At 49.9% G+C, this 20,428-nt stretch overlaps 1 protein-coding gene across 3 annotated transcripts in view; it reads right to left on the minus strand.

The window, feature by feature from the left end:
• Positions 1-20,428, minus strand: part of ADAM12 (ADAM metallopeptidase domain 12) — a 351,526-nt gene that overhangs the window by 35,926 nt on the left and 295,172 nt on the right. For all 3 annotated transcript variants that reach the window (XR_009252729.1, XM_058698080.1, XM_058698079.1), the window contains exons 15-17: positions 5,224-5,332; positions 4,919-5,117; positions 2,476-2,553 (exon numbers count right to left, since the gene is read on the minus strand). Coding sequence is in view for 2 of the 3 variants with exons in the window: in XM_058698080.1 (XP_058554063.1) it covers positions 2,476-2,553; positions 4,919-5,117; positions 5,224-5,332 (386 nt within the window). In the remaining variant the exon portion in view is untranslated. The remainder of the gene's footprint in view (positions 1-2,475; positions 2,554-4,918; positions 5,118-5,223; positions 5,333-20,428) is intronic.

The raw sequence follows: 20,428 nt of genomic DNA on the forward strand, positions 1-20,428 counted from the left end.
GATAAAACATGACCTGACTGGTAGGGGGAGGATGGAGATTATTGGGGTTCGTCCGCTACATCCACCCCTTTCCTTCTCAGTCAATTGCCATGTCCCTCTTTTGCAGTGCAGCACTCCCCCCTCCTCCCCATCTGACCATGATGAGGAGCCCCCTCTGTGGTGAGGAGTGACCCTGCTGCAGGGGTGCGGAATCTGAGGTCTTGGGCACAGCCCCGCTTCCTTTGGACAGCAGGCTCAGAGAGGCTGGTGACCTGCTCGGACATCTTGTGCCCGAAACGCCCACCTCCCTCTCGCAGGCTCCCAGCGGCCCCTCCTTGGCGCCCGGCCCTGAATGAGCACTGGGCACGGTCTACCAAAAGCTGGTGTCCTCGTGACATGAGAGGGTGGCCCTCGCCCGTGGGGACAGGGGTGCCCGAGAAAGCGGGAGGGCGGGCGTTGCTCTGGGTGGGGGGCCCCTGCACGAGTAGCCTAGCTTGGAGACCAGAGCACTCCAGGGAGGAGCCAGCTCCGGCTCTCCTGGTTAGCAAGGGTGACCGATGGAGGCTGGTCCCCAACCTGTCCTGGCTGTTCGACTTGCTGTTATCACACGTGGAACTCACCGAGCCACTGCATGAACCCGTGGAATAGGAGCATGAACCCAAGAGGATACTATTTCTAGAGACTCGGAGTGCATGCTTTGGGAACACGGGATACAGGCAAGTGGCTACAAAGAATTTCTGACCAGTTTGGAACGGGTGGGACAATTGGGAACGGCTGGGAATCGCTGCGCAGGCCGGAAGGGTTCTGAGCTCAGATGGCTTCTGAGGGTCCGAGTTTCTCTTCCGCTTAGGGAAACAGACTTTACGTCATAGATGATGCGCTTTGGGTGGTTTATAGAAGGAGGTCAGTACAGAGCTACTGGGGTGCACATGCCCCGAAGGCCTCAGTCCTGCATCAAAACACTGCTGGAGGGGCCAAGTGCATATTTTAATATTTTAAGGCAAAAATAAAATGCTTGCAGTGTATGTCTTATTTGTAATGTTTCCCTGCTTTGCACTGATTTTTTTTTTTTTTTGTGATGAATCAACCACCTGCCCCAATTGCTTAAAATAAGACCAACAGTCAAGATAACCCGTGAGAAGCTGGAAAGTATATTCCTGATAAACTGAAGCCATGCAGAATTAACTACTGAGTGGCATGGCCTGTGCCGGGTCCGAGCACAGATTACCGAGTCTCGCCTGTTTCTCAGCGATGCCGCTGCTGACGTAACACCCACCAGGATTCAGGCACCGTCCTGGCCACACCGTTGCGCACAGTCTCCCAACGCAAACCAGAGTCGTGTGCCCTGTTTGCAGCTTGTAGTAGAGAGACCGCAACCGGGACACCCCACTGGGAGGCGCTGCTGGTGAGCCTGGCCTCACTAGGGGAAGGACCGTAGTCAAGTCATTCGTCACCAAGTCATGGCGGCTACTCCGCCTACCCAGAAAATATGGGCCTTTCCTCTCCAGATGGATGGGCCCCCAGGGCTGTTGCGAAGCGAGGAGTCCAGGGACCCCGCCCTGGCATTACTACGAACCGGTCATGCAAGCTTGGACATGCACTCTTGCCACCTGGGTCTGGGCGTCTTCATCAGTAAGATAACAAGGCTGTACCAGATCATCTCTTACAGCCGTTAGAAAGAAATCTCTGATGTCACGAAGACATAAAAGGACTTCCTTTTACAGTGACAGTCAGCAAACCCATCTGACATGGCATCACGATCCTTTCCGGTTCCAACGCAATAGTAACTTCACGAAAACCCCCATAATTCTGTGTTAGGATCACTGGCGAGTGTGTGCAAGTTTTAAAAATAGAATTGGGAGCATGATTTCTGCAGAAAAGGTTTGAGAAAAACAAATGAACCACTGGCGTGGCTAATCAAGATTAATCGGGTTCCCTGGGAAATAATTAAGCCCATCAGGAAAAATAAATTCTGTTTGAAACAATTAGCGTCCTCTTCTCTCCTAAAAAACTCTCTGAGCTGAACTAACAGCCTTCTTGGGTTGAAATGCACACTGTACGTGATTTCAAGAACATGTGGTCAGTATGTTCTGTCTTCTTGGTTTTAATTCCTTCTGGAAGTATTTCAGTTCAGACACATATTCTGAATCGTGGTTGAAAGGAGGACAGCTCTGTTTGAAACGTTAAAGCAAAATCCTTCATGAAGGAAGGTTAGTTTTAAAATCACTTTGAAGATGACAAAGTCCTTTTTTAAAAAAATCACAGGATGTTCATTTAAAAGATCATTACTGCTCAGTCTGATTCTCTTTGTTAAATAAAAGTCACATTTCTTATGCTATGTAAAGGGCAAAGAAAATTAGTATCTTTAGAAGACAAGATTGAGGTGACTGCTGTATTTCTTAGAAGTTAAAAAAATAGGGATTGCAGAGTCCTTTAAAATGAATGATTGAGTGCTTAATGTGGACTGGCTATAAAAAGGCAGTTCAGCCCACTCACCCCTCTGCTGTGGCACTGCTTGGCACATTCATGAACGCCGAAGACACTTATGTTTTGACATCGACGATTGAGGCAGATCTGCAGGAGGAGAAAAACACGGTAAATTTGTCAGCCCTTTTCCGATCACATGCACAGGCACGTATCTGTGATTTAAAAAGAGAAGGCAAGGAAAGCTCGCGGAAGACTCTCTCCTTTTAGTGAATACAGCTGTAGCACAAGGACGGGCTTTCCATTTGACTCTGACCTGGAGTCTGATGCCTGCCTCCAAACTCAGCACGTTTCAAGACTCAGGTCAACGTGACTCAGGGTCAGCGTGGCACTTTTATACGGTTTCAGTCAATTATGAGATTACGATAACTGATTTTCTCAGGGTTTTTGTTTAGGGCTTGCAGTGAGACGTGTGAATTACAGCGTCCGTTGCCTCCCCTCCCCCTCAATGGCCCCTTCCGTTGAAAGATACAGGACGGGAGAAATGCACCAGCCCTTAACCTAGGGCCTGTGCAGACTCAGAGACTCCAAGAAATCCAAGGTCCAAGGACCTTTTGAAGGCGATATCGAAATATGGGAACTTTTCCAAATTACTGACTGACAAGTATTATCATCGATGACATAAACCATCAACAGAAATGCTCAGCAGAGGAAAACAGGCAGCTCCCTTGTGTTTATTAAACTTTCCAGAGGCAGTAATTTGCTGAATGACACTGGGTTGGTTGCGAGAGTTTAGTCTCATTTTAAAGGTGCATAATATGCACCAGACTCAAAGGAGCAGGCCCTTTATCTCCCATAAGATGTTACAAATTGGTGGAGTCAGAGGAAGAGAGGTCTAAGTTTTAGATTCCAGAAGCGTATTTAATCAACAGAGCCTTCCTATGGGAAGTTCACCATCTGACCCCAACAGCTTGTGGAAGGCACTCAAGCGACACCCTTTGACAAAAGTGCCAGCTTTAAGCAGCTCCAAAGGCTGGTGGGAAACCTGGCCAAGGGGACGGTCACATTCCAGCCGAGACAAGAAATCGTCTGAGGTTACAAAGGACACAGCAGGACCCTGGTCAAAATCTCCTCCCAACCCATGAGCAAAGGCAAGCGTGGCTTTCAAAGAACCCGTGTTCTGCAGAAATAAAGAGCAAAACACATTTCTTCTTGTACGTGGAGAAAAACACTCATTGATGAATTGAGTCCTTGGAATTTCAGGGTTCAGATGCACCTGACTCTGGCTGTTCAGGCTACAGTTTCAAAAATCAACTTGATCCTATCCAGGGTCAAGGCCAGAATATAAACTAACGTGTGTGGTTAAGGAGACCCTGGAATGTACATTGTGTTTCCTGGATCATCCCACTTCCTTAGAGATGAAGCATTTATGGGTCAGAGTAGATGGCGGAAAGGGGGTGAGTATACAGAATTCTTGCCCTAGGGACTCTGCTCAAGGGGCTGAATTCATATCTTTCTATTCTACTATGTGGCCTCTGTGTCAGTGAGTTCATTTCATCATCATTTTGAAGATGGGATCCTTTTTTTTCATATTTTTGTTATTTTCATTTTTATGTATTTAAAAATTTTTTTTAAATATGAAATTTATTGTCAAATTGGTTTCCATACAACACCCAGTGCTCATCCCAACAGGTGCTCTCCTCAATGCCCATCACCCACCCTCCCCTCCCTCTCCCCCCGCCCCCCCATCAACCCTCAGTTTATTCTCAGTTTTTAAGAGTCTCTTATGGTTTGGCTCTCTCCCTAACTTTTTTTTTCCTTCCCCTTCCCCATGGTCCCTTAAAAAACTTGTGGGGGTTGATTAATCTCCTTTCCTACCATGCTGTATTAACTTGCTTTCATTTAGCCCAATGAGAAAGTCTGGTGAGAAAAATCAACATGGCAGCATGTTAAAATCTCAATTTCACTTTTTTTTTTCATTTTTGACTTTATTTCTAACCCCCCCAGATATCTCAGTCTACCTTCCCCTTGGTCTCTGAAAGAACTCTCTTTGGCTTCAAGCTGATCCTATCTCTTCCCCTCTCCTAGTCTCTCGTTGGGGGTCTCTGAAAATACATGTGACTTCCCGTTCTGTCCAGGTGAGAACAAGCCCTCGCTGTGCCAGAAACCAAACCCAGGTTTCCAAAAACAACGTAATACGCTACTGCGTTTCCTTCCAAAGTAATTTCCTGGCTGGAAATACTCATGACACCCAGAGTGCAGAAATGACTTCTTCACACCTAAAGGCTGAGAAACCAGGCTTGATTTTCCCAAATCTGCATCTCCATGGTCTGGCCAGGATCCAGGATTTATTAACGTTTCCTTCTAGGTGCAAAGAATTGGATGCCAAAGTAGCAGGAAGGAGTGGATTTAGGAAAACAAACCAACCTCCTAAGTGGGTTCCTGGACAGGACGCTTCTCAACGGGCCCCCCTCCAGACTTATATTTATGATGCAAGAGAGCCCCGGTGTCTTACTTTTCCATCCGCACACTTTGTGCCCGCAAGCACAAGCCCGGGGTCCGGCATGTCATTGCCCAAGTACACGTGGGTCCCACGGCACAGAATCCGCCCTCCTTCCTGCAGCGGGATATTCGTTTCGATGGAAACGGCATTGGTACCGATGACGGGCCGGCTGGCGCCTCCTTGACACTGGATTTTCCCGCATTTAGCATCTCTGGAAGGGCAAGAACAGAGAGTCCCAAAGAGGGAAAGTTTGGGAGCAGCCCTTGGCGATGGAGGAAGTTCAGAGTGATGGCGTGGTCCGGCCGCAGCTTCCGTACCTCATCTCGCATTTGGCAAAGGAACTCTTGAAGTCTTTGCCACAGTTGCCGTAAGGGTCCCCTGCGGAGTTGACTCTCTCAAAGCAGATCCCAGGGGCCGGTTTAGCACCTGAAACAGAAGCAAAGAAGCAGAAGATGTTATTTCTAGAAATGTCTCTTTTATTTTTTGATTTTTACAAATTTATTTATTTTCAGAGAAACAGAGACAGCGTGAGTGGGGGAGGGGCAGAGAGAGACGGGGCGGGGGGAGAGAGAATCCCAAGCAGGCTCCCCGCTGTCAGCACAGAGCCTGATGCGGGGCTCAAACCCGCGAAACTGCGAGAACATGACCTGAGCCAAAACCGAGAGTCGGATGCTTACCTGACTGAACCACCCAGGCGCCCCTAAACACGTCTCTTTCTTTAACCTGTAGCTGATTCCTTTTCATCAGCCAAGAGCAGACGTGATTAGCATCTCATTAAAACCCAACAAAACAAAGCAAAGAAACAACAGACCCTCGCAACAGCTGCGATCAACACTGGGTTCAGACGTGGACCTCCACAGGAAGCTACCGGAGGAAACTCCCATTTTCCCGTTCTCTGTTTTTCAAAAACCGCGTTGAGCGGCCTCTCCAAACTCCCTTTGAAAGGCATTATCCCGAACTGGACACACTTCTCTGTCATGGAACAAGGCAAGATCTCTGGCTCAACAGTATCATGTTCCTGTTTTGTTTTGTTTTTTTTTTTTTTCTTTAAAGTTACTTCATTTTGAGAGAGAGGGGATGTGGGGGAGGGGCAGGAGTGGGGGGGAGAGAGAGAGAGAGAGAGAGAGAGAGAGAGAGAGAGGAGAGAGAATCCTAAGCGGGCTCTGTGCTGTCGGCGCAGAGCTGGACGTGGGGCTCGATCTCCCGAACGGTGAGATCATGACCTGAGCTGAAATCAAGTTGGACTTTTGACCGGCTGAGCCACCACGTCACGTTGTTCTTACAGCACCCACCCCAGAGGCCCCCTTCCACCCACAGTGTGGTTGCGCCACTGACATACCCAGCCTCTGCCCACTACCCACCTTCTCCCTTCTTCCTCTTTTTCATCTACTTACTGGAGGCCGGGGGATGGTAAGGATGAGTCTCGGCGTTGAGCCCGTACTTCACTCTTAAATTAATCCTATTCGATGGCACTTTGATCAAAATACCTGGATCTAATTAATCAAAGCAGCTGGGAAAAACTGTCGTCTAAAATATCAACAAGTCAACGGTTGTCTGCATGTATGCGTGGGCCCTATCTACTTATTACTTGGCTGTCTGGCTTTGTCTCTCCTTCATTCTTCCCTCCCATCCATCCTACCTGCCTACCACCCCAGCTGTCCGTCCGTCCGTCCGTCCGTCCGTCCACCCACCCACCCGTCCACCCATCTCCCGTCATGTTGCAGACTTCAATCGTACACAGATTTATCTGGTACTTACTATCTGCCAGGCACTGGGGGTACAGCATTGGCCCCATGAGGACAAGACTTCTGCTTGCTTTCAAATTGCAAGAAGAAAGAAAAGCAAACAAATGAACGCGCCTGAAGTCCAGCGGAGGGCAACACGATGAAGGAAACGGGAGAGCGAGAGGGGCCAGGGGGCTGTTGTTCTAAGCAGACTGGTCCCTCCTCTGAGGAGGGGGGACCAGGAGCCGAACTCCATAACTCAATCCTACCAGGGATCCTAAGACAGAGGTCTCATTTTCCCATTTTATGGACAAGAAAACTAGGACTGAAGAGGTTAAGTATGTTGCCTAAAGCCAGACAGCAGGGCCGTCTGAGGGCAGAGCTCAACCTGCCCCCTCCGGTGCTCTCAGGTGTATCGAGGCCTCACAGGCACTGGGCCCTGCATGGGCCTTGAGGACACAGGGCAGAAGAAGACCCCCTTTCCCCCACACTGCTGAGGGGAGCGACGGGCAGGTGCACACGGGTAACAGGGCAAGAGCCATGATACGCACTCACGTGCAGCCCAGGTGATCCCAGACGTAGGTGGATAAGGGGTTCAGTGCTACTGCCGTGTATGGAGAGGGCGACCAAATGAGGTTATGATAAGATGGCTTTGTTCTTCTCTCCCTGCCTCAGAACACCAGGATACAGGAGACCAGCAGTTTCCAGCAGATGCTAAGCCCCTGGAACTGGGTAGGCAGGGTTGATATCACTCTGCCATGATGCTGTTTTGATGCTATATAGGTTCTGTCGTTCTTACTATTATTAAGTAACTTATCTCCTAAGGAATGCGGCCACGTTAAAAACAAAACAAAACAAAAAAAACCCCAAACATTGTTGCAATTTGAATGTGTGAATTGATGAGTTAGTTTTCCTTATAGGGCAAAAAGAGATTTCTACACATATTAAAAAATTTTTTTAATGTTTATTATTTTTGAGAGAGAGAGAGAGAGAGAGAGAGAGAGAGAGAGAGAGACAGAGAGCAAGCAGGAGAGGGGCAGACAGAGAGGGAGACAGAGAATCGGTAGCAGGCTCCAGGCTCTGAGCTGTCAGGACAGAGCCCGAGATGGGGCTCGAACTCATGGACCGCGAGATCATGACCTGAGCCGAAGTCGGACGCTCAACCGACTGAGCCACCCAGGCGCCCCAAAGATTTCTATACGTCTATATGGCTGTATGTGTGTGTGTATAAACAGATCTCTGAGCAGTTTCAGACACATGAGCTTGTAAACCGGGTCACAAGGATGAGGGTTAGCCTGGGCTGTACAGAAGGTTAAGAACAAAAAGGGAGGAAGAGAGAGAAAGAGACGGGTGTCCACAATGATTTAAAACAAAGAGGTAAGTTAGATGTATGAATACCAAATAAAGTGGGTAAAATAGGACAGGGAGTCAAGCAAAGGTATACAAATGGTATTTAAGCAAGTATGAAACATTTTCTAAGAGAGAACCGGATCCCTGCTGGGGAATCTGGACCCAGAACACAAAACTGGGTCTTCTAGGGTAGGGTGGGTTTGGGATTTAACGTCCCAAATGCCAATGGGCTGCCTGGCTTAGAAAACCAGGTGTCTGGGGCGCCTGGGTGGCGCAGTCGGTTAAGCGTCCGACTTCAGCCAGGTCACGATCTCGCGGTCCGTGAGTTCGAGCCCCGCGTCGGGCTCTGGGCTGACGGCTCGGAGCCTGGAGCCTGGTTCCGATTCTGTGTCTCCCTCTCTCTCTGCCCCTCCCCCGTTCATGCTCTGTCTCTCTCTGTCCCAAAAATAAATAAAAACCGTTAAAAAAAAAAAAAAAAGAAAACCAGGTGTCTGGTCAGCGCAACGACTGTAAAATCACGAGAGGCTATAGAAGCCACCGCACACGTAAGGAGAGCTGCCATTTTCCCGAAGAGAAAATCGCACAGGAAAGGCGATGGCCAATTTGAATGTGCACATTTGGAGCAACGTGGGTGATGGGGTCAAGAGTCATAGAACATATTGTCGGTTAACTTGATGAGAAATATTGAAAAGTCACATTTTAATTAAGAGATATTACTTTTTTCTTTTACTCTCCTGTATTGTAAAACAATACTCCCAGCTTGTTTACATTTCTCTTTGGTCTTAAGGTCTTTGGTCAACTGATCTTTGACCAAGGTGCCAAGAATACACAACGGGGTAAGGACAGTCTCTTTAATAAATGGCGCTGGGAAAACTGGCCATACACATGCAAAAGAATAAACGGGACCCTTATCTAATAATACCAGACACAAAAATGAACTCAAAACGGAGTAATGACTTCAGTGTAAGACTTGAAACTATAAAAAGGTAAGAAGAAAACGTAGAGGAAAACCTTCCTGACGTTGGTCTTGGCAAAGATCTCTTGGGCAGGATGCCAAAAGCATAGGCAACAAAAGCAAAAAGAAAGTGGGACCACATCAAACTGAGAGGCTTCTGAATGGTAAAGGAAAAAAATCAACAAAATGTGAGACGACCTACAGAATGGGAGAAAATATCTGCAACCCATACGTCTGCCAAAAGGTGAATATATAAAATATATAGGGAACTTCTACAACTCAGTAGCAAAAAATCCCAAATGACCAGATTAAAAGATGGGCAAAGGAACTGAATAGACATTTCTTCAAAGAAGACGTGCAAATAGCCAACAGTTACAGGAAAAGACACTCAACATCACTGATTATCAGGAAAATACAAGTCAAAACCACAATGAGCTATCACCTTGCACCAGTTAGGATGGCTGTTACTAAAAACATGAAAGATAACAAGCGTTGGCAAGGATGCTGAGAAAAGGGAAGCTTCATACCCTTATACCATACGTTGTAGGAATGTAAACAGATACAGCCTTTGCAGAAGACAGTGTGTAAATTCCGCAAACAACTACAAACAGAACTACCATATCGCCAGCAGTCCTGCTCCTAGGTATACAGCCAAAGGAATAGAAATCAGGATCTTGAAGAAATATCTAAACTCCCATGTTCACTGCAACATTATTCACAACGGCCAAGACATGGAACCAACCTGTGTCCATTGATGGATGAATGGATAAAGAAAATGTGGTATATGCACACAACTGAAGATTACTCAGCCTTAAAAAATAAGGAAATCCTGCCCTTTGAGACAGCCTGGATAAACCTGGAGGACATAATGCTAAGTGAAAGAAGTCAGACACAGAAAGACCAACACTGCGTGATCTCACTTACAGGTGGAATCTAAAAAGTCAAACCGACAGAAGCAGAGAGTAGAACGGTGGTTGCCAGGGGCAGGGGGGAGGTGTGGGGAGACGTGAGGAGGTATTAGTCGAAGAGTACAAAGTTTTCGTTGTGAAAAATTAGTCCTAGAAATCTACTATACAGCAGAGTCTCTAGTTTATATAAAATTTTGCCAAGAGGGTAGATCCTAATGCTAAGTGTTCGTTCTCTCTCTCATACACACGCACACGTACGCACACGCACACACACGAAGAGAGGTATGACCTTTTAGAGGCGATGAATGTGTTTATGGCATCCATTGTGGTGACGGATGTACACTCATCTCCAAGCTCGTCAAGTTGTACACATTAAATACCTACAGCTGCGTGTATGTCAACCACACCTCAATAAAGTGATTACAAAAAGTCTGTCTTCTGCAGCCCATCCTCTGTATTTCTAGCTCATGTTGATGCTGACCTTTTTACTCTGTTGTGATGTTGTCACTGGAAATCTTATTCTTAGGTTCAAGTACCCATTCCTCCAACAATGAGTCTTCTGATTTTACTTTTTTCTATTTGCTCAGAGGGTACATACTCAGGATCTCCAGAAGCTGATCATTTATCCTGTTGCTTGTCAAAGTGATCTTTTCAAGGATACTTTACCAGAACAACAACAACAACAACAACAACAACAACAACAACAACAACAAAAGGCGGAGGCATGAAGTCACACCCTAGGAACAGTAATTAAACATACGACAAACGTCCCGGTCTTTTCAGAAACCCAATCTTGTCCATCAGCCTCAACCAGGCTCCTAAACAGCACTGATAGAGGCTCCCGAGGCCCGATGCACCTTTCCGACAGGACTGTGAGAGTCAAAAGACATGATCGAGAGATGAATAGGTCAGTAGTCAACCAAGCTTTCTGACGGATAATTTCTGGGGGGGGGGAACCATGCTTTATATCTGGGCATGTATGGGATCCAAGAAAAACAGTGACCGTTTATCGAATTTCAATTGCTTTTGGAAGGCAGCCTGCCTTCTCTGGTCTCTCTAAGCAGCCATGCTGCAGAGTTGGAAGGGCAAGAGACTTGGGCCTGAGAATAATGTAGGCTGATCTGGTGTCAACCCTACATACCAAGAGACCCGGTAACATGGGGACAAGTGCATCACCTGACTCAGAGGTGCTGTGAGACTCAGTGAGGCCCCAACACACGGCAGGCTCTCAGTCAAACTGAATTATATATAATAAGGACAGCCATCGATCACGGGGAAGGGGAAGTCTGGCTCCTGGACATTAAGAGTGGGAGAATGGGTGAGGGAGAAAGAGAGCTCCTCGTGCCTGGCCAGGTTTGCAACACCTACTTTACTTGCAATAGTTCATGGTTCTATCAACAGGGACTTGACATCTGTCTCCTTCACCGAGGATTGTCCCCAGTGCCTCGCACATCAGAGGAAACCAATGAAAAGTGTCGAATGATGGGATAAGTAATTTCTGAACCTACCTTGGGACATGAGGGGGAAGAGACTCTCTGAATCTGAAACACTGGGAAGTTTTGTACATACTCTGTATATTAAATAACAACTCTAGTCGCAGCTCAAGGACTTCAACTTCCCTACACCTCTCCCCTCCCGACTCATTTCAGGGAGTGAAGCTCCCCATGGCTCCACATCCCGTGGTCGTTCTGGGCACCCTCCCAGCCTGCGCTGGGTGAGCCCCTAGAGCGTCATCTCACCGCACAGGCACTAAGCACCATCTTGAAAGAGGTAGTAGGAGATCTCAAGTACAGACATTTGGGTCTGAGTCATTTTTATACTCTGGGAACCAAGGTCATCTTCCCTGTAATTCCCTCCCTCGCCCTTAAACAAACCAGCACACACATTTTAAATGAATGAACATATTTTAGATCACCAACATACCATCGGTTGAGTACCCCCACTATTGGGTATCGTGCTGGGTCCGGCACGCAGGATCTTTAATCCTTACAGCCACCCCCGTAAGGTCTACGGACCCCGCTTCACCGATTTAAACACCAAGGCTCAACTTGCTGAAGATGATAATGTTGGGGAGGTGGTAAAGCTGGACTTGACTCACGGATCCAATGCCGAAGCCCACGGTCCTTCTATTCAGCTGCAATCTCCCTCTTAGAAACCACCTAACTGGCAACACACTCCTCTCCCTGCGGTTCCTTTCTCTCCAGAACCACCAGATGACTCCTGTAATCTGTCCATCCTCAGGCTTGGCTGCATCTCCACCAAATCTTTTTCAGGGAATAACTTGACAGGCTGTGACACTGGCCACCCGTGCTTATTCTCAGGTAATGGTAATGAACGGAGTTGGGTGACATGCCCTTGAGTCTGAGCACACCAGTTGGGGCGGGGGTCTTCCTCCAAGAAGGGGGCAGTGGAGAGAGAGAGTCGGTAAACATTTTTATGTCTCTTTGCCGAATGTCTACTGACTCAGGAAAAGAAATGAAAATCCCTGACTCTGATAACTTGAAAACTGCTGCAGGCAGAAGTCAGTCCATAAAGAAGCAAAGCTGGGTAGGGCTTGCTCTACTCTGGTATTAATCTGCCCAGTGGCTTGAAAAATGCAGCTTTCTAAAAGTTAACTTTCTGTTTTTCCCAGGAAACCAATAACGGTCTAGATCCAAGACTTACTCATTTTAGTTCTCACCCAGAACTTGAGGGAGCAAGAATTGCCATGTCACACTTTACCACTGGTGTATCATCACCGGGACATGTCAGTGACATGGCTTGCTACAATGTGGCAAAGAAAACTCACACTTGGAAGAAAATTAGGTCATGCTTTCATCAGCTACGTGAACTTGGGGATGGGACGGATCTCTCTCTGTGACATCAAAGACCAGAACCCATACTCAATCCCTCGTCACGTGGCTTCTTCATCTGTTTATCTAGAGAATCAATAGAAAGCACATGACCATGTGTACTTCTTGGTCAACCTCCATGGATAAGATCTTTGGCATTCTCCATCCTCAAGCACTTAGGGGCTGACAGCTTTCGTCAATGCTCAGAAATGGCTGTTTTAATTTGGGTGGGGATATGGTGCCTGGAGGATGGGGCAGAACCCTGCTTCCAGTGCTTGTTCTTGGGACGCCTGGGTGGCTCAGTCGGTTAAGGGTCTGACTCTTGATTTCGGCTCAGGTCACCATCTCACGGTTGGTGGGTTCGAGCTCCGTATCGGGCTTTGTGCGGACAGCGTGGAGCCTGCTTGGGATTCTCTCTCTGACCCTCCCCTGCTTGCTCTCTCTCTAGCACTCTCTCAAAATAAATCCATGAAACAAACTTAAAAAAACAAAAACAGAAACAAAAGCGACGCTTGTTCTCATCCAGTTGGGCTGGTCTTTCCTGCCCTGGGGTCTCTACGTTGGGATGAGAAATTGTGGCACGAGAAACACGGAGGTTTAAAGGCCAAGAGGTTTAAAATGACCGAAACTTATTTTAGAAGTACAAAAGCAGCTGGGACCGGATTCAGATCATAACATGTCCGGCCGCCGCCCCACCTGCCATTTCAGGCTGTAGGCGGGGCCGCGTGGGGTTCTGTGCCGCCTCCGGGGGGCGGCAAGCTTCCGGCTGGAGGCGGGGCACTGCTCAGCACCGCCCCTTCCAGCACAGCCCGCTGCACTGAGGCCAAACCCTTCCTGGGGAGGAATCTCTCCAGCGTGGGAGAGCCTGTGCCCACAGCACGGGAGGAGACTCCAGTCCGGCCACAGCGCTTCGTCCCACAGGTCGGAAGATGGGTCAATGATGGATGATGGACCAAAGCCAAGTAAATCAGCGTTTTCCTTGGAACCTGGCTGCTGGAGCCTGTTGGAGAAGGGTCCTGGGCTGCTGTGTTCCTCCGCATTGCTGACTGTGTCCTTCCAGGCCTTCTCCCACCACCACCTTCCCGTGAGGCTGGACCCCGCCCTCCTTCTCTCGACCGTGCTGTGGGGGCTTCCCCTCCTTGCATTCGCCACGCTTGCTCTCTTGCCTCCTGTGATGTTCCAAGGCTCCTTCCTCCCACTGTAAAAACCCAGCAGACAGGGACAGTGCCTCAGGCCCGCACAGAGCAGGTGCGTGCCAAGAAGGAGTGCAAAGCCACAGGGAAAGCAATCTGGGGAAGGCACATCATGTCTCAACTGCCTTCCCCAGAGGAAGTCAATTATGATTTCTGCCGAACAAGGCATCTCGGGTAAACGGATGCGGTCTCCTGGCTTATCTTTACTGTGACTCTGGATTTTCACTTACTCATTTACATCAAAGGAAGTATTACTGTGTGGTCGGACGGGGAAAGAAGATCTAAGGTCATCAAAAGACAGACATTTTACAAATACAGGCAAAGTAAGAAACCTTATCGGCGGGAAAACCGGAAAGGGGGCTCAGGGCTGACCTTGGGAACAGATACAGCTCTTGCATTAAAAGAAAACATTAAAAGCAGCAGAGCAGAAGACCCAAACCCCAGAGGCAACATCCCGCGCACCCTGGCTGTGTGCAGACCCAGCAGAGACCAGTTCCGACAGCGGACCAGGACTCAGCCAAGTGACTCTCATGGCTTTTGTGTGCGAGTGGCCGTCCGGCACTTCTCTCAGAGCCACAATGGTCAATAATTTCAAAAGTGCAAATGACTTCTACCCACTGGTAAGAGGTTATAAAGGCACAGGTTTGGGTTCAAAGTTGCCACGCTTAAAAATATCTGTCTTCCCGTTTTCACGAAGAGACTTCACGTCTGGCTCTTGAGAAGCAAAATGACAACCGTTTTCTTATTGCCAGTCTATCACATCCATCTACAGCCTTGGGATTCTTAATAATGGAACACTTAGAGGTTCTGCCATTATCAAGAGATAAAATTTAGCCTTTCAGAGGGAATTCTGACGTCACGCTGTAGTTTACAATGACACAGAAAGTGATGGGTTTTAATTACCAGTCTTATCTTCAGAGTGATAAAACTTATATTTGTGATTGTAGTTTGGAAGTTTGACTGTCATTATGCCTGTTGAAAGGGAGATGATGACATCTTGCATTAAGCCCACAATTTACTTGATCTGATCTCTTCCTTAAAATGACTTTATTACGCAAATGATCTGCCATTTGGGCGGATGGGCTCCTCCCTCCCTGTCACTAACTGTCCCAGCCCCCTGCTGCTCGCTGCTCCACCCAGAGACAAAGGCACTCATATGAGCAACTGAAGGTCCTGTTGGTCTCCTCGTATTTCTCCCTCTCTCTTCTCCAAATTGACCTTTGCGTTCAACGGAAAATGGAGCCCAAACGAACAAATCTTATCATTGCTTTCTCATGCAGCGGGACAGAAGGGAGACCTTCCCGACTCTTGGACGATAGGACTCTTGGCAAGAGTGTCTCTTGCTTCCCGTTGCTCGTCGCCAGAGTGGTAGACGGTTAGCAAATGTTCCGCTCCAGGTGTATCATCATAATGCAAACTCATTTAAACCAGCCTTGCAGATAAACACTGAATATTTACCAGCCCATAAAAATTGTCTGGCCAGCTCACACGACATAAATCAAGCGACGCTATTTTCTGGTGAGTGATAAAATAGATAAAACTAACGTATTTCAGGACTCCCCTGATGCAAATTGTTTGTGGCTCTCGACGTGCAGTTATCTGTAAGATTAATTTCCAAGTCACGCTTTCAGTCACCATGGTTCAGATAAACAACACTGGCAAAAGTGAATTTTCTGCCCGAAGAAAAATACCCGGCTTATTTCAGAACGAATAAAGGTCATCTCACATTGACAGAAAATCTTTGTGGTTATTAAGACCAAACTGGACTAAGTGAGCTAAATACAAGTTATAGTTTGAACTGCAGATAACATTTCTATGTTTGACACCAACATATAAAGTCTTGAGATGTAACATTTGTGGAAGAAAAATTGGGGACAGGGAAGAATTTAAGCTCCTCGCCAACGAGAACATTACCGACATTAATTAGGAAAGGAGACAAATGAACAAAAACCCCAAAAGGTATTCTAGAAGTATCTTACATTGGGGGCACCTGGGTGGCTCGGTCCGTTAAGCATCTGACCTCGGCTCAGGTCATGACCTCACGGTGGGGGAGTTCGAGCCCCGCATTGAGGCCCACGTCGGGCTCTGCGATGACTGTTCGAATGCTGCCTGGGGTTCTCTCTCTCTGCCCCTCTCTCTCTCTCTGCCCCTCCCCCATCTTGCACTCTGTCTCTCTCAAAATAAATAAATAAACCTAAAAAAAAAGACAGAAGAAGAAAAGTATCTTACTTTGCTAGTTGGGGTTTGGAGGCATATGTTTTGAATTTTCTATCATTCTATTTGTAGAAAGATTTGGAAGCAGGATGAATTTATTGAAATATGATGCTGGACTGAGAAACGGCCATTTCAAAAGGGAATAGTTAGCTAGAAGGAAGGGCTTTCTCCGGTCAGCGTTTGGGTAGCCAGGTCTGGAGAGTAATGGACTTCCTGAGCGTAAATGGACACTTCCGGATGGCTCCACAGTTCAGTTGGGTCACTGGGGTACGCGTGGCACAGGCCAGGAGTAGACGCTCAATGAATCCTGGAGCCCTGGTCTACTGGGGCTCGTGGGGAGCCTAAAATGACCCTAATGCAAATATGCTTCAGCTCCCCAAGCATTTGCTAATCATGGTGAAACGAGATACGGCAAATGTGTCCTTGACAGTAAGTTTTACTCTTCTGAATGGTGAAAAGCTGATTCAAACCAGCCACTGTAACACGGCATTAGAATGTTCCCAGCCTGGTCCCTCTAGTTGGCCAGGGGCCTGGCTGAGGAAGTCACCCCCGCCCCGGGATTGTGACGGTCACATCCTGACTCCACTCCGGGTCCAGGAGATAGTGCAGAGGGACTGTGGGAAGTACGTCACTCTGGCAGACTCAGGCTCTTGAGTCAGCATCTTAGACTAGCAGGACGTTGATGAATGTTTAATAAATGAGAGAACGGGGTGAGAAACGAGGATCTCTGCTCTCCAGGTCACAGACCAAGCTCTGGACAAGCAGGGCTGCCTGAAGTTCCCTGGGGTGGCCCCTTTGCACCTTGACTGCCGCTATTACGTATGCAGGAAATACCCTTCCCCTCCCACCCCTGCCGAATGACTTCTCCAAGGCAACCACATCTAGGACGCCTTCCTGGTTGGCTCCATACCACACTCCAGGTTGAGCCCTCTCTTGACCATGCCTCACCACATCACGGCACTCAGAGAATCTTGCTCACTAGTCCATGAGCGTCCTGTGAGCTCAATCCCATCTTATTTGCAGAGCTCGGACTTACTAGGAGCCACGCATCTAGCATGCTACTGCATGGGACACCTTACATATGATGGGTAACAGGCCGGCTTAGAGGATGACGACATACCCACAGGGTAGGCATCTGACAAGCCCTGTGTTACGGACGAGGCACAAAGGTTGAGTAGACCTGTCGAAGGTCACCTGGCTAGTAAGGGGTCTGTTTAGCACCTGTGGCAGGCAGAAAAAGGGCCCCCCAAAGGGGCCTGCCCTCTAATCCTCGGAACCCGTGAATATGTGACCTTACGTGGCAAAGGGACTTGGAAGATGTGATTAAGGATTTGGGGGTGGGGAGTCTCCTGAATGGTCTGAATAGGTGCAACGTAATCATGGGGCCCTTGTAAGAGGGAGGCAGGAGGGTCAGACTCGGAGAAGCTGTGAGCGAGGAAGGAGAAGCCAGAGAGAGACAGAGCCTGGAAGATTCGTGCCGCCGCCCTCGAAGATGAAGGAGGGGCCACGGGCCAAGGAATGCGGGGGCCTCGGGAAGCTGGCGGAGGCGCAGGGATACGCTCTCCCCTACGGCCTGCAGAAGTAACGTCGCCCTGCCAACATCTCGGTTTTAGGGTTTCCAACTCGCAGGGCCAGAAGACGACAAATCTGTGTCGTCGTAAGCCGCTAAATTTGTGGTCATTTGTTACAGCAGCCACAGGAAACTCATACAGCGCCCTTGAACTAGACCACAAGACAGGTGCACTGCCAGGGAAGGGAAGGAACCCGCTGCGTTTACCCAGGAGGCGGTCAGAGGCCCTTCTGAGAAGGTCCCCGGAGCGGAGGGCCCCTGCTGGTTCTGGCACGCACGTCCTCCGCCCTCCTGAGGAAGTTGGTGCAGGGACCTGAAGTCCAGAGAAGGAGTTGGCTGGAGTGCACTGAACCCCTGAAGCCCCGAGCCTGAGGCGGGTCCCCAAGCTTGTCATTTCCAGGAACGCTGAGCCTCCCTGACACAGGAAGGCTCGGTCCATGTGCACTGACCCTCTCACGGCGACCGCGCCACCGCCCCGGCACAGGCCTCCTCAGCCCTCAGGGGGGCGGCAGGGGAGAGGGGAGGCGAGCGAGGAGCTCCGGGGGAGCGGCCCTCCTCAGGAGCTGGTGCGGGTCCCCGGGGCCGCCAGGCTGCCAGCCTCACCGTCAGCCACGAGGACGCTGAGAAGTCACAGGAGGGAACTTCCTACTGCTCTCGCTTTTGAAAAGCTCAGTCCGTGAGTCAGGCTGTCGGTTTGCCTGCCTGTCTGGCTCTCTCTCTCTCTCTCTCTCTGGTCAGGCAGCTTGAGAAGGCCTGATCCGATGAGATAAATACCCGCCTCGGTCACCAGGAATCTAAGGCGCGCAGCCAGCTGAGTCACACGGTGGCGATGGCTCAGAGAGAGCCACGGAGTTCAAGCTGACCTCACTTTGGAAACGGGGCCAGACGCTGCAATACAGCGGGACACCGGAGAGCACATTGGACTCCGAAGGCTCCAAGTGCTGTGTGTGCTCTGGCCACAGAAGGCCGTTTTGGAAGGGAGCGTCATGACTCCCCCTGTAACTCGAGAAGCGGGGAGACTGCTGAGTCCGGAGAAAGGCTGGGAGGAGCGGCCACCAGGGATGCTTCAGGCCACGAGGATGTGGCCTGCAGTGGTAGCCGCTGTCCCAAAGTGACCTCGCTTGACTGAAAGGTGTCTGAAGTCACTGACCCACTCAGAGCCCAGCCGGGCATCTGACGCGTGTATTTTTTTTTTTTTTAAACGTTTATTTATTTTTGAGACAGGGAGAGACAGAGCATGAACAGGGGAGGGTCAGAGAGAGAGGGAGACACAGAATCTGAAACAGGCTCCAGGCTCTGAGCCGTCAGCCCAGAGCCCGACGCGGGGCTCGAACTCGTGGACCGCGAGATCGTGACCTGAGCCGAAGTCAGCCGCTCAACCGACTGAGCCACCCAGGCGCCCCTGACGCGTGTATTTTGAGGGCCTCCCGCTTTGTGCCCGAGTGGACCCGCAGAGCCTGAGGAGCCCTGGGAGAGCTCCTCCCATACACGGCGAACGGGCTGCACCAGCCCCCGGCTGCACCACGCCGCTCCTTCTTGCCCCTCAGGGCCGTCCAAGTACAGAGGGCCATTTTCAGCTGGTGGGGCCACGGGCTCGACGACGGGACCCAATCCTCAGAAACACCAGTCCTTGCTCTCCCTGCTTGGCCACTGCTTTCACACCCCGCTGAACACCCGAGCTTTGATGACCGGTCACCATTTTCTGCCCTCGTTTACTGCCCTCATCACCCCTGAAACCGAAACCTCACACACGAAAGTCTGACAAAGACCCAATATCGGATTTCCCTTCCTCTAGAGCTTGCCTGGCTCTCTGCCTGGCTGACCACGGTGGCCGTGCCACAGCTGGTGTCCCCGGCCAGCAGTGAGGTCACCTCCGCAGACGGCGGGGAGGAGGGAGAAGGACAAGACGGGACGGGGGCCGCACTCTTGGAAAGTGCTCTCTGGGGGACTGGATTCGCTGCTGGAATCCCGGAGTGGGGGGGCAGAGGCAGCAAACGCTGGGGTGAGGAGTCCTCAGGGTCCCGGCTGCCCCACGGGGGCCCTGGACCCCCGGCCCCAGAAGATGGGCCAACAGAGAGCCACGTCCAGGGGCCCGATTCTTCCTCCTGTGGCGTCCCAGCATCCACTCCACTGTGGAGCTTCCGTGGAAGTTTTGTTCTAGGCCTGGCTCTTGGGCACAGCCGCACAGCGTGCATTACGTATGGCTCTTGGGTCCGTGGGCCTGGGCGCCAATCCCAGCCTTACACCATCAGGAAGCTGACTTCCGGTCTCTGAATTTGAGCCGCACCTTCTCTGAACCGTAGTCATTTCCCCTACCTCTCTCCTGTTGGAGGGCTGGAAGGGATGAGTCACACGGAGCATCTGGCCCAGCATCCTGCACACAGGAAGCAGGGAGTGGACAGCCCCTAACTGCCCCAGCAGCTGCTTCCTGGCCACCTGCCCGTCTGGGTGCCTTTTTCGGGAACGCACATGTCCACCACTCTGCTTTTAGAACCCGGATGCCTCACAAGGCTCTCCAACACCTGTCTCCATGTTCTTCCTCTGCACCCTGGGGTCCCGGCCTCCCGCCCTGGCAGCCCTTTCCACATGCCAGCTCGCTGCTCCCTGCGTCAGGAGTGACCCCTCCTTGTCCTTCCTGGTCACAGGCTCCTCACGTGGCGAGTCCGCCAGGACTTTCTCTTGCCCGAGCACCAAGAAGCACTTACGTGATCAGAGTGGGTAGGAAGTTCTATCTGTCTGCCCAACGACTGTTAAGCCATCTGAGGGCAGGGGTCATG

The sequence above is a fragment of the Neofelis nebulosa genome, chromosome 13 (genome assembly GCF_028018385.1).
Source record: "Neofelis nebulosa isolate mNeoNeb1 chromosome 13, mNeoNeb1.pri, whole genome shotgun sequence".
Lineage (NCBI taxonomy): Eukaryota > Metazoa > Chordata > Mammalia > Carnivora > Felidae > Neofelis > Neofelis nebulosa.